Source organism: Monodon monoceros, unplaced genomic scaffold (genome assembly GCF_005190385.1).
Source record: "Monodon monoceros isolate NGI ecotype Baffin Bay Population unplaced genomic scaffold, NGI_Narwhal_1 Super_Scaffold_21, whole genome shotgun sequence".
Lineage (NCBI taxonomy): Eukaryota > Metazoa > Chordata > Mammalia > Artiodactyla > Monodontidae > Monodon > Monodon monoceros.
In genome coordinates this window covers 67,098,093-67,112,181 of record NW_021703778.1, presented here as the reverse complement: position 1 = coordinate 67,112,181, position 14,089 = coordinate 67,098,093, and the positions used below count along the sequence as shown (strand labels likewise).

General features: G+C 40.7%; 1 protein-coding gene across 1 annotated transcript; it reads left to right on the top strand.

The window, feature by feature from the left end:
• Positions 1-759: 759 nt before the first annotated feature.
• CIAO2A (cytosolic iron-sulfur assembly component 2A) lies at positions 760-13,966 on the top strand. Its single transcript, XM_029236640.1, has 5 exons — positions 760-1,067; positions 5,094-5,258; positions 10,407-10,456; positions 12,697-12,742; positions 13,499-13,966. The coding sequence occupies exons 1-5, from the start codon at positions 944-946 to the stop codon at positions 13,594-13,596; spliced, it is 483 nt and encodes a 160-aa protein (XP_029092473.1). The 5' UTR covers positions 760-943; the 3' UTR covers positions 13,597-13,966.
• The last annotated feature ends 123 nt before the right edge of the window (positions 13,967-14,089 follow it).

Here is a 14,089-nt window from a genome sequence, read left to right as displayed (position 1 = left end):
GTGTCCTATCTTCGTATCCTTGGCGTCTATAGACCAAGTCTGGCAAATTAAGTATCGAATAAAGGTTTGAGATTTGACTGTAGGGATGGATGGATAAAAGTAAAATTAGCATCATCAACCTTGTTACTGGCATCCATCACTGCCACCAAACCGGAGGGCTTAAGACGTTCTTTTTAGGATGGCGATCTCCAATGTCACTATTGGACACACTGGACAGTCGGAAAGCTCTCTCGTTCTAAGTTATCTTGAAGGCGATTGGCAGAAATACTCAGCTCGTAGTGGCGAGCTGTGCTAGCCTGAGTCTCTAAGAGACGAGAAAACAAAAAGGAACCCCTCCTCCCGCCACGCCTAACCATCCTTACTAGGCTCCAAAGACATCCCATTTAACAGCGACGGAAACTCACTTCCGGCCTGACTAGGACGTAAGAAAACTTTGACAGGAAGCGGCCCCCTCGGAGAAATAATAGTAGGGCGTCACCGTGCAGACGCTCTTCCAGCACTAGAAATCAAGATCTCCTTTCCCCTACCTCTTCAGGGTTTCATCTTTAGCTTATCCAGACGCTGAGTGAGGCAATTAACGGCGGTTAACAGACCGTTACCTGCCCCCGCCCACCGTTGGAGACTACAGATCCCATATTCCAGCTCGCCGTCTTCCAAAGAAAACGCCCATACGACCCAGCACGCAACGCGCCTCATGGGCCTCTAGGAATTGTTTTTCCCTTGTTCCGCCGAAACCGAGCAAAGCATGCTGGGGCTTGTAGTTCTCATGGCTCCCTTACCTAGGTCCTTCGCGATACTCCGTCCGGTCCCGCCTATTCTCTGCCCTGGACCTTTAGGCTTCTCTTGGCCCGTTTGAAGACCAGGAAGTTGATAAGTCGCGAGGCTCGCTGCTGAGAGACGGTGGCTCGGGTGGGACAGTCGCCAGGGATGGCGGAGCGTAAGGATGGAGCGGGTGTCCGGACTGCTCTCCTGGACGCTGAGCAGAGTCCTGTGGCTGTCGGGCCTCTTTGAGCGGGGAGCTGCCCGGCAGCCCCGGATCATGGAAGAGAAAGCGCTAGAAGTTTATGGTAATTAATTTTACCCAGGGCAGCATTTGGTGGTATACGTGGAGGCGGGGGTAACGAGGGCCTCACCTGAGGGTTAAGAGTGGAGACTCGAGTTTTTGCCAGATCTCGTCCGGGAGCGTAGGAAGCTTTTTCTCCGGAGTCCTAAGTCACACGGGCATGTGGGTCTTTCTAGGACCCAGGCTCTTGCTAAACCCGAGGCAAGCCGAGCCTGGAGGTCTCAAACGCTTCATTTCCCTTGTCTGCCCCCACGTTCTAGTGGCTATCTCAAGACTTATGGGCAGAGCAAGCGTCTAGGGTGTTTGGTTAGGAAGCAAAGCTGGCCTGATTGCCCTACTTGAACCTCCTTCCTTCCTAGCCCCTGGACACACACTCCTCCTCCCGCCGCCGAGGGTACTGCTGGGTGACTGCCGAGTTGGGGACTGGCCGAAGGTCACAGCCACCCTCTTCTGCTGCAGAGGCCGTAGGCAGAGGTCCCCAAAAGCCCGGCCTTGAACTTATCGTTCTTTAACGCACCCAAGCCTGGTGTGCAAAAAAGAATACACACACGTTGAGTTATATATATGTATAACGTATATTATATATATGCACACACACATATTCTCTATTCAACCCCTGGAACCATCTTCATCGTACAGATGAGGAAATAAAGGTGTAGAGTGGTTAAACAACTACCTGGAGGCCACTCTGCCAGTAAAGAAACAGCAAAAACCAAAGCTCTTGTCTTCTGATTCCAAACTTAGTGCGCTTTTCATCACTTCATAATTGCTTTATGACTTGCCTTTTTTGGACTTATTAGTATTGTTTTTGAAAACTAAAACGACTGGATCTAACGAGCGTTCAAAGATTCCTGCTGACTTAGGGTAAAAGTATAACCACAAGAATACAGATAATGCAGGTAAGGATTATAGACCCGTAGAAAGAAGCCAGGGATGTTAAAGACCTTTGGAGTTAATCTGGTTTACCTCTTGCTAGGGGCAGGACTTAAACCCAGTCAGGTGACAAGTGTGAGTGGAATGATCTCCACAAAGCAGTAAAGCAGAGGTCCCCAAGAGCCCGGCCTTGAACTTACAGTTCTTTAACACACCCAAGCCTGGAGTGCAAAAAAAAATACACACACAGTGAGTTATATATGTATAATATATATTATACATATACGCAGACACACTTATATTCTCTATTCAACCCCTGGAACCATCTTCATTGTACAGGTAGGGTTTGTGGTTAAAGGTGGAGGGAGGTGTGGTCAAAAATTGTTTTACATAGCAGGCTGGAACTGGATCCTGAAGGTTTAAATATAAATGAAGAATTTAATATCAGTGCAGAGCCAGTAGAAGAATTTAAGTCAAGGGAGCAATGTGAGGAGAGCAACATTGCTTTCTTTCTAAAAAAATAAATGCAAATCACTAGAAAAGAAGTTAAATAAGGCGTGAGGTTTAATTTCAGAGTTATTTAACATATGAACAATATAATGCAGCTTGTATATATGAGGCTTACAGGGAAAAGGCCTAGGATGAAAGGGAAAAAATTCCTTTTCAAAAAAACCTGTTTCCCTGAGCCCTGTGTTTCACAGCCTTGTGAAGCCTCTTTTTCCTGCTTCCCTTTTCAAATTCTGTTTCTAATCAAGTGATAAGCTCAGGAGTTGCTGGGGAGAAGATAGAGTTTGATTGATTTGTTTTTCCCAGCTGGATTTCTGATTACAGGGATGCTGTGAGTAATAGAACAAAACCTCAGGCTTGAGAACATCAAGCCTGTCGCATGTGAACTCCCTCTGCTTTTTAATACCTCACTATTTCTCTTATCATTCTCCTTTTCCATCTTTTTCTTCAACCTCAGGGTAAGAAGGAAATCTTTTCCTCTCCACCACGAACCCAGCCTCCCACATCTTTGGTCTCATTCCTTTCTGCTTATTTTACCAGCCTCCTCCCCTCCCCTCCTTGAAATTTCAGTGGCTCTTCCTCTATTTTTTTTTCCTTCCTCTGTTTGATCCTTCCCCTTGGGCTATAAAACATACTCAAGTTTCCCTTATCCTTGTCATTGTTCTAGCTTTTTCTAAACGCACTGTCCTTTTTTTGCTCTTCCCTCCTTCCCTGTCAAAGCCCTAGGATTACATTTGCAGTTCCTTCTCACTTCCCCTTTTGCAAGCTGGCCTCTGCCTTTACCTCTCTACCGAAGGTGCTTTCTTACAGGTGACCTTCTGAGACCGGCTTTAGCTTTCATTAACCTGCATTTTTCTGCAGCATTTTTTTTTTAAATTTATTTTTGGCTGTGTTGGGTCTTCGTTGCTGCACGCGGGCATTCTCTAGTTGTGGCGAGCGGGGGCAACTCTTCGTTGTGGTGCGTGGGCTTCTCATTGAGGTGGCTTCTCTTGTTGCAGAGCATAGGCTCTAGGTGCACGGGCTTCAGTAGTTGTGGCACATGGGCTGAGTAGTTGCGGCTCGCGGGCTCTAGAGCGCAGGCTCAGTAGTTGTGGTGCACGGGCTTAGTTGCTCCACAGCATGTAGCATCTTCCCAGACTAGGGATCGAACCTGTGTCCCCTGCATTGGCAGGTGGATTCTTAACCACTGTGCCACCAGGGAAGGCCCTTTTCTGCAGCATTTGATGTTGTTAACCATCCCCTCTTTCCTTTTATGCTGCGTTTTGCTTTTCTTCCTCCTATTGATCCCCAAATTTGGTGCTTCCTACAGATCCATACTTGGTTCTCTTTCCCTTTACATTTGTGATTCTCCAACTGGACTGCACATAAGAACAGCCTGAAGAATTTTTTTAAGTCTCAATGCCCAGGTCATACTGTGAATCAATTAAATCAGAATCCCTGGTAGGGTTCAGACACCAGTTTTTGTTTTTGTTTTGAAACATTCCTAGTGATTCCATTGTTCAGCCAAGGTTGAAAACTATGGTTCTACTCATTGTTCTTTGTGAATCCCATGAGTTCAACAGCCACTCCAGCCTTGGTTCTCTTAAACCTTATGCCATAATTCAGTGTTTGCTGGAATGTACCATTGGTTTGCCCCTTAAGCACCTCAGAATGATTATATATAAGATTTAACCTGTTTATCTCAGCCCTCACCCAAATTTCTTCCTTTGTTCTCTCTTCTTTTTTTTTTTATTCTATCTTTGTTCTCACAGGCGCTTAGATTTACAATCTTAGTCATCTTCCTTTTCTCCCTTTCCTTGTCTTCTTCATCCAAATAGTTGTCAGATTCTGTTGATTCTGCCTCTGAAATTACTTCTTCGTCTTTCCCCTCCTCTCTATTGCTATGGTCATGTCCCTGTTTTAGGCCCAGCTTTTTCAGCTGGTATCCCTGGCTCTGCTCTTTAGTTCTGAGTCTACCAGCTGACAGTGTAATGCTGTCCATGTCACTCCCTTGTTCAGAACCTCTTGAGGACTGTAGCTGACTCTAAAAGAGCCTTAATGGGCTGGCCTAAACTCTTAATAACTTCTTCCCTTATGCTGAGTTCCGTGCAAACTAAACTTGTTCTTTACTTTCCTTCACCTTAAATGGCAAATATTGAAATGTTACCCATTTTTTTGTTTTTGTTTTTTGTTTGTTGTGGGGTTTTTTTTTGGCCACACAGTGCGGCCTGCAGAATCTTAGTTCCCTGATCAAGGATCAAACCTGGGCCCCTGCAGTGGAAGCGTGTCCTAACCACTGGACCACCAGGGAATTCCCCAAAATGTTACCCATTTTTAAAGGCTTGATTCAGATTCCATTTCTATAAATCCCGATACTGCATTCTCCCAAACTAAGTTATTTTTTCCCTTGAACTTCTATGACACTTTCCGCATTCATGTATTCTCTCTGCAAGGTTGGATCCAAGAAACTGGACATGAGGTAGTAATAATCCAAGAAAATGGTTTTCTCAAAAGGACACTAGTAGTGGAAATTTCTGTCAGAAACCTGGGGAGTGGCTGTAGTATTTGCTCAAACAAAAAGAAGTCAGTGTTTAGATTAGGACTGGCAAAATTGTTTGTATTTAGAATATTCATGTTTTAACATAAAACCTTTTCTCTGATGTTTCTTTAGATTTGATTCGAACTATCCGGGACCCAGAGAAACCCAATACTTTAGAAGAACTGGAAGTGGTAACGGAAAGTTGTGTGGAGGTTCAGGAGATAAATGAAGAAGACTATTTGGTTATTATCAGGTTCACGCCAACAGTACCTCATTGCTCTTTGGCGACTCTTATTGGTAAGGTTTTAGATAAAGATATTTATATATTAATTCTGAATTATTCTAGCTGATACTGACCCGCAGTAACAATTAACATCATGTATCATACTTTATGGTTTACAGAATATTTTCTGTAGTTCTCAACAATTAGTGTATGAGAGGGTCAATATTATCTTCATTTTACAGATGAGGAACCTGAGGCTCAGAGAGTTTAAGGGACTTGCTCAGCATCATGTAGGCAGGAAATGATGAAGCTGAGGCTCAATTCCAGATCTCCTGACTTTAAGCGTGTTTTTCCTTTAGCTATACCATGCTGCTTCTCTACAATTAATGGAGCCTGAGTGTGGGCCAGCTCCTCTCCTCAGTTCTGGAGATCGGAATGGGTGTTGTCAGACTAGCACTGCTGTCCTTACCATCTTCTCCTTTTAGCTGCTCTCTTGGCTTCTATGTAGCATGGGCAGAAGTCCTGGTGGGAGGGTATTTTTTCAGGTAGTTTTCTTTTTGAGAGGTTGCATTCCCAATATTTTGGATTAGTTAGCTGTGAGATATACAATAGATATCTTTGAATGTATACTTTGTTAAAAAGAAGGTAAAGAAAGTTTATTTCAAACCAGATCTTGATCAGTAGGGAACCAATTAAATAATCAGTGATGGTGTTTATTAACAATGGAATACTATGCAGCTATAAAAAAGAATGAAGAAGCTCTCCATATACTAATATGGAAAGATCTCTATGACATACTGTTTGGAAATAAAAGCAAGTATAATATTGCTACATTTGTGTAAAGAAGAGCAAAAATATACATTTATATTTGATTGCATATCCATAAAGAAAACATAAGAAATGAATAGCTAAGATGGGTGTGGGTATTAGTGATGGTGGGAACTGGTCAGATGGGGGATAGGCTGGCAGGGAGACTTTATAACTTTTTATATTTTTAAGCTTTTGAACACTGAGACTATATTACCTATTTAAAAATAGACAAATTTATAAAAAGGATTGGAAAGGTAAATATTTTATTGTTGTTTCTACTATTGTTGTGAGTTGTCTTTCTTTTCTCACTTGTTGGACCTGGGATCCCTCAAGTAGTGGTTTCCAGCATATGGGGCACATCTTGAGGGACTAGATGGTCTGTGAATCCATAGATACTATTGTGGTTATAAAATTCCAGTACTAGAAAAAGCATTCTTGAATACATATTTTTCGTCATTGGACAGTTTCTGAATCAACAGATATCGAAAACAGATTTCAAAAAGTAATATTTATATTGTGTTTCTTAAATTATAAAAGTAACATGTTTGTTGGCAATAATTTTGAAATTCCACAAAAGTATAAAGAAGAAAAATTTTAAAAGTTGTCACTAGAATGTGTGCTCTAGGCTAAAATTCCAGCTCTGTCAGCTCTGTCACTCTTTGGTCTTGGGCAAGTTACTTAACCTTTCCGAGCCTATTTCCTTATCTGTAAAATACTGATAGTAAGGGTAACTACTGAGTTGTAAGGGTTAAGTAATAGAAAGCATGAAGTAGATGAGAAATGTTTTTTAGTTCTCCTTAAATATTATTGTTTAATTATATGGTCAACTATATGGTCATATAATTATATGGTCATCATTTTTGTAACCATTTAGACTACTTCTAGCCTCCTACAATTATAAATAATACTATGATGAACAGCTTTACACATAAATATTTTTATTTATCTCTAGTTATTACTTCAGGATCAATTTCTGTAAGTGGAATTATTGGGTCATATGGTAGAAATATTTTTAAGTCTCTGGGTAAATATTAGCAAGTCACAGGGAATTCCCTGGTGGTCCAGTGATTAGGACTCTGCACTTTCACTGCCAAGGGCATGGGTTCAATCCCTGGTCAGGGAACTAAGATCCCGCAAGCCGCGTGGTATAGCCAAAAAAAAAGTTCATACTCTTTGACTGAGGAATTAAGGAAATAATTCCCTAGGAGAAAATAGTAGCATGTACAAAACATATATAGTAAATTTATTATAATAAATCCTGGAAGAAACTATAGTATCGATTAATACTGAAATGATATAAAAATAATGGCATTTCTTATTTCTATTGAAAATGATGAATATAATCAAGGAATCAAAGTATCTGTGTGAGAGTGGATGAAAAAGCTTGAATGATAAATTGAATTTGCGTTATGATTGCAGTTATTTTAAAAAACTGTGTTTACGTGGACAAAGATTGAGAGAGCACATGAAATAAAAATAACTGTAAAGGTGTCAAGATTAGATTATGGTTGAATTTCAGATCTCTACACCTTTTGACAGAGTTTTGTCACTTTTTTGGCCCTTTTGATATGGGTTTCATTTAAGACCATTGGCTTTTTTTTTTTTTTTTTTTTTTGCGGTACGCGGGCCTCTCACTGTTGTGGTCTCTCCCGTTGCGGAGCACAGGCTCCAGACACGCAGGCTCAGCGGCCATGGCTCACGGGCCCAGCCGCTCCGCGGCATGTGGGATCCTCCCGGACCGGGGCACGAACCCGTGTCCCCTGCATCTGCAGGCGGACTCTCAACCACTGCGCCACCAGGGAAGCCCAAGACCATTGGCTTTTGAGAAGGTTGTATGGTAGTGTATGATAGTAATCGTGTTCAAGCAACATGACTGGAAAACTCGATGAAGGGAGTCCTTTTTCTGGCTGATGCATTAGGAGGCATTTCCTATGAGCAGGTAGTACTAAGCAGAGAAAGGCATCTGAGTCAGAGTTCCACCCTGACTGCTTAGGTTGTCACCTACTCAGTTACCCTGGTATATCATTCCAAAGACAAGGAAGACTCAAAGCGGGTGAATGGGTAGGGCAGAAAAACCACTTGATAATCTTTTCTGTTGACTTAAACAAGAATGGCTGAAGGCAGGATACGAAGGGCATAGGATTTGGAGTCTAGATTTAGCTTCCAACTCTGCCACATATTAGCTATGTGATGTGGAACAAATCACTCATCTTGGTTCCTGGCTGTAAAATGAAAATGATAAAATAGTAATAGCTAACATTTACTGGATACTTATTATGCATCAACTACTGTTTTAAGCATGACTATATTTACTCCTCGTGCGTAACAACCTTATATATAGTGGTACTATTATAATACTTGTATAACAGATAAGGAAACTGAAGTTCAGAGAGGTTAAGTAACTTGCCTGGCGTCACACAGCTAGTGTGTAGTGGAGCCACTTTTGAACCCAAATTACCTGTCTCAGTTATGCTATACTGCCTATCTTGATATACTGATATTCAAGAAAGTGCTTTGTGAATTGTAAAACAGTTATTATTTATGGGTAAAATACCTACCAACAGTGACTAGAACACATGAGGATGCTCAAGAAACAAATTAAGGAGACAATGGGGGAGCAGAGGAAGGACAACCCTCCAGATAAGCTTTAAGGCAGATAGATACTCTAAAGGGAGACCCTTCTTCTTTTTTTTTTTTTTTAAGGGAGACCCTTCTTAAGGAAATTATATATTTTCTTTAGAATTCCCTAATATTTATTATGGAATTACTGTGTTGTAGACTCTAAGGTAGGCCCAATCTCATTGTAGCTCATTTAATTCTTTTTCCTTCTCTGGAATTTTTCAGATGATTCTGTTAGAAAACCTAGTGGTACTTTAGAAAACCACAAGCAAATTAATTTCATACCTCCCCAAAAGAGAGGTAGTCTAACAATTATGTTTTGCTGTGTTACGTTTGGGGTTTTGTTATTGTTGTTTATTTTTAATCAAACCAAAATACTAAGAAAATGTTCCTTATAACGTAACAAGCCCTTATGTATTGATATTAGTTGGGAGAGGAAATAAATTGCTCTAAATAAAAACCTGCAAAGCCAGGGAACTAGAGATTCATTCTGACCCTATTTTTCAAAAACTCATTACAGAGACACTTTTTCCTCATAATAAGAGCAGCTTGGTTTATCTTCTCTGTCTAGAGGTGTAGACTTAGTTAAAATTGTATGCCATATTTTATGGTGGGGGAGAAGTGAAACATTGGCACTGAGGCTCTGTTCCAAGCTGACTTTTAATTTCTCTTGGAAGTCTCAACTGGAAAAAAAAATATTGAACTGTGACTTGGTATTGGGGTGATAAACTGAACTTCAGAGGAGCTTGTTTTAGGGAAACAACTCTATTTGTACCCTGCAGGCACAGAGGATTCCAAATTTGAGGGATTGCTTGTGGTCCTTTTTTTTAAAAAATAAATTTATTTATTTAGGCTGTGTTGGGTCTTCGTTTCTGTGCGAGGGCTTTCTCTAGTTGCGGCGAGCGGGGGCCACTCTTCATCGCGGTGCGCGGGCCTCTCACTGTTGCGGCCTCTCTTGTTGCGGAGCACAGGCTCCAGACGCGCAGGCTCAGTAGCTGTGGCTCACGGCCCCAGTTGCTCCGCGGCATGTGGGATCTTCCCAGACCAGGGCTCAGAACCCGTGTCCCCTGCATCGGCAGGCAGATTCTCAACCACTGCGCCACCAGGGAAGACCGCTTATGGTGCTTTTTAAGTGGCTTTTACTTGGTTTTAAGTTTTTTTGTATTTTTGCAGTACACGGGCCTCGCACTGTTGTGGCCTCTCCCGTTGTGGAGCGCAGGCTCCGGATGCGCAGGCTCAGCGGCCGTGGCTCAAGGGCTCAGCCGCTCCGCGACATGTGGGATCTTCCCGGACTGGGACACAAACCCGTGTCCCCTGCATCGGCAGGTGGATTCTCATCCACTGCGCCACCAGGGACGCCCCGGTTTTAAGTTTTTGTGTGGCCTGACCTGTTGCAGGCATTCAATAAAGTTTCATGAGTGAATTGGCCTTTGATGGAAGACAAATTGATACAGCAGAAAGGACCTGCGTTTTGTAGTGGTTTCGGGTTCCAGTCCCAACTCTGTCATTTTACTAGCTCTTTGATCTTGGGTAAGTTACACTGTGACCTTGGTTTCATAATTTGTAGAATGGGATTGACAATACCTAGCTCACCAGATTATCATGAGGAATTCGTAAGATGTATCAATATTAAAGTTGCTAGGTAAAGGTACCAGGCTCAAAGGAGGCGTACATTGGATTGAGCCTAAGCTCTTTTCAGCTACTGTTTTGTATAGAGACACCTAGACACAGCTGTATGCCTTTTCAAGAACCAATAAGAAGAGATAATTGGGGCTTTTTTTTTTCCTCCGCAGGGCTGTGCTTAAGAGTTAAACTTCAGCGGTGTTTACCGTTTAAACATAAGGTAAGGAATGTGTTTTTTGTTGTTGTTTTATAATAGCTTTGTTGAGATTTGATTCACATATCATACAACCACCTATTTAAAGTATAGAATTTAATGTTTTTTGGTATATTCACAAAATTATGCAGCCATCGCTACTATCAATTTTGGAACATTTTCATCATCCCAGTAAAAAAACCCATACCAATTAGCAGTCATTCCCCATTTCTCCTAAACCCTCTCCCATCCCAAGGCAACCACTTTTGTCTCTATAGATTTGCCTATTCTGGGTGTTTCATTTAAATGGAATCATATACTTTGTGGTCTTTTAAGACTGCCATCTTTCACTTAGAATAATATTTTCAGAATTCATTCATGTCATAACATGTATCAGTATTTCATTCTTTGCCTTGCCTTGTACTGTTCTTTTGTGTAGATATCACATTGTATTTATTTGTTTTATAATTTGGTAGACATTTGGGTTGTTTCCACTTTTTGTCTTTTATGAATAATGTTGCTATGAACCTTTGTGTGCAAGTGTTTGTGTGGACGTGTGTTTTCATTTCTTTTCCACCGAGGGCATATGTTTTCCATTTCTTTTCTTCCTGGATTCTATGGTAACTCGACGTTTAACCTTTTGAGGAACTTCCAGACTGTTTTCCATAGTCACTTCACCCTTTTACATTCCCACCAGCAGCCTATGAGGGTTCTGATTTCGGCACATCCTTGCCAATACTTATCATGATTATCTCTTTTTTTCATTATAGCCATCACTAGAATGTGTGAAGTGATATCTAACTGTGGTTTTGATTTGCATTTCCCTGATGGGTGACAATATTCATCCAAAAATTTAAAACCAATTAAGAACCACTTAAAAAGGGCCACAAGAAACCTCTCAAATTTAGAATCTTCTGTGGACCAAACCAACTGTTTGGTTACCCTGAGGTATAGTTTGCATAGGAATAGCAAGGTAAATGCTTGACTCTTCCCCTTTATTTACCATTTTTCAGAATAATGAGTCGTGCATAATTTTAAGCCAAAGTAAATGAGTATAGAGTGATTTTATACCACTTCCTTTGTTGTTTAGAATAAGAGTTAGTGTTATGCCACTGGGGGAATGTATATGGTGTTTTGTCTTTTAAAGAAGACTGGACTAAATGGTCTCTAGGGTCTCTTAGAGCCATAATAGGCTATGATTTTCCCCCCTCATGAAAAACATTTATCTCAGTAGTAAATAAGTATATGCGAATTATATCACATGCTCCAATGTTCCCTGAAAATTAGACATATCTTTATCATATAGCATGATTTATTTACCACAAGATTTGCAATAATTTTGTGGGTTTGTCCCAAAAGCTCTGGTTCTTGGAGGTTAGCTAGTTTAAGGGAGTGAGTGCAGCAGGACCAGGAGAGATAGCTTAACCAGTATTGTACTTCAGAATAAATTTATCAAGATAATAGTAGATGAGAAAAGGAGGATACTGAAAACTATATATTGTGATCCCATTTTTGTAAAGTACACAATAAAAAGAAACTTCTAGCCTTGGGGGGTGTGTGTGTGTATGTGTGTGTGTGTGTGTGTGTATGTATGTAATGTGTGTGTGTGTGAAATCTTAAATTATGTGGGTATAGAGAAAAATATGGAAGAAAGTACACTAGATTATTATTATTTTTTTTTTTTTGCGGTATGCGGGCCTCTCACTGTTGTGGCCTCTCCCGTTGCGGAGCACAGGCTCTGGACGCGCAGGCTCAGTGGCCATGGCTCTCGGGCCCAGCTGCTCCGCGGCATGTGGGATCTTCCCGGACCGGGGCACGAACCCGTGTCCCCTGCATCGGCAGGCGGACTCTCAACCACTGTGCCACCAGGGAAGCCCCAACACTAGATTATTAATGTGACTTTCTTGTGGGGTGGGGCAGGGAGAAAGTTTAGATACTGATTTGGGAGGAAGAGGTAGAGTGCAGGGGATATATATTGTTGAGTAAAACATGTATGAGATCTCACTTGTATAAAATTGTAGGTTTGTATTCATTAAAAAATAATGAATGGGAATACCCGCCGCGGGCCTTCCCCACATGACCAAAATAAAAAATCCTACTAACTTCAGCCCTCATTTTAGAGAAGAATGTGAAGATTTGTCCCAAGTCTTTGATGATGGAAACAGGATTTGGGCTTTCATCCCTAGACTCTTGAGTCCATTGTACATTCCACCTCACTCATCTTAGAATGCTCTAAATATTTTGCTTTTAATGTATTTTTTTCCTAGTTGGAAATCTACATTTCTGAAGGAACCCACTCAACGGAGGAAGATAGTAAGTGAATTTTGAACCATTATTAGAAAACAGCTTCATATAGTACTTTATCTTGGGTATTACGTTATTCTGCCAGCCAAGTATCTATTGGGTCATTTGCAAAAAAGAACAAAATCAGCTCTTAGCTTTTCCTAAGCTTTTCCTTAATCAAAGAAATTTTGATTAAACAATCTAAATTAATGGGTTCTTCTTTACTTGTACTTTGTTCAGCTTGTTTTAGGGGACAGTGGTCATTTGAAGTGTAACTAGAGTTAAGCCCTGTGGATATTGACTGGTTTAGGCCAGTGGCCACACATGTGTGAGGAATATCCAGCTCTAGGAACTTTGAATTACAAGCTCTAAAGAGAGCTTGATTCTTCTCTTTGGTGGCAGGATAGAGAGCTGTGTACTTGAAATTGAAATCAAAGGTCCAGCAAGTAAAGCTTTAGGGAATCTTGGGGTAGGTGTTGTCTTCCTGGGTTAATGTATTAAAATGGGAGTAGAGAAGCATTTTTTGTATAAAGGATCTCTAGCCTACAGAGAGAAATAAAGTGGCAGCCGCTTAAAAATAACAGAGGTGGGATTTAGGAAAAGCAAAAGTGGGATTACAGGGGATTTTTTTCTCTTTAAGTCTCCCCTTCGAGACTTACGAATAACTAGCCAAAACCTGTGTTAAGTTCTCAAGGAGTTAAATTCTATTTTAACAAGCTAATAAAACTACTGTCTGTTGCTGTGTATTGACATAGTCCTGCTAACTTTTGCCTGTGTGTTTTGTAGTCAACAAGCAGATAAATGACAAAGAACGAGTGGCAGCTGCAATGGAGAACCCCAACTTACGGGAAATCGTGGAACAGTGTGTCCTTGAACCTGACTAATAGCTGTTTTAAGAGCCACTGAACTGGAATCATTTGATATATTTGTTTAAACTCTTTGTAAAATGTAAAAGACTCATGTTTAATATGTAGGTGATTTGTACCTCAGTGCTTTTTTTTAAAGGATGATTTCCAAGCAAGATTTAATTATAAGGTAGTACCTAGTTTGTTCAGTGTTTAACATTCTCAGGATTTGTAACACTTAAATGATCGACAGAAAAATATTTTCTAGTAATTATGTGTCAGATGAGTTGCTATTTTTCTGATGCCCATTCTGATACAACTGCTTTTCATGTCAAATATTTACTGTGCCCAAATGTATTCAGTTTAAATCATTACTCTGTAAATAAATAAAACAGAGATGATTCTTGTATACACCTTAGAATGTTTTTATTTAATTGTAAATTTTAGTGTAAATATTAGCACTAAAAGATATTTCCAAAGCTTTATTTTCTGATTATTATGTAAAATCAGAGATAGGAGAACCAAAAAGAAC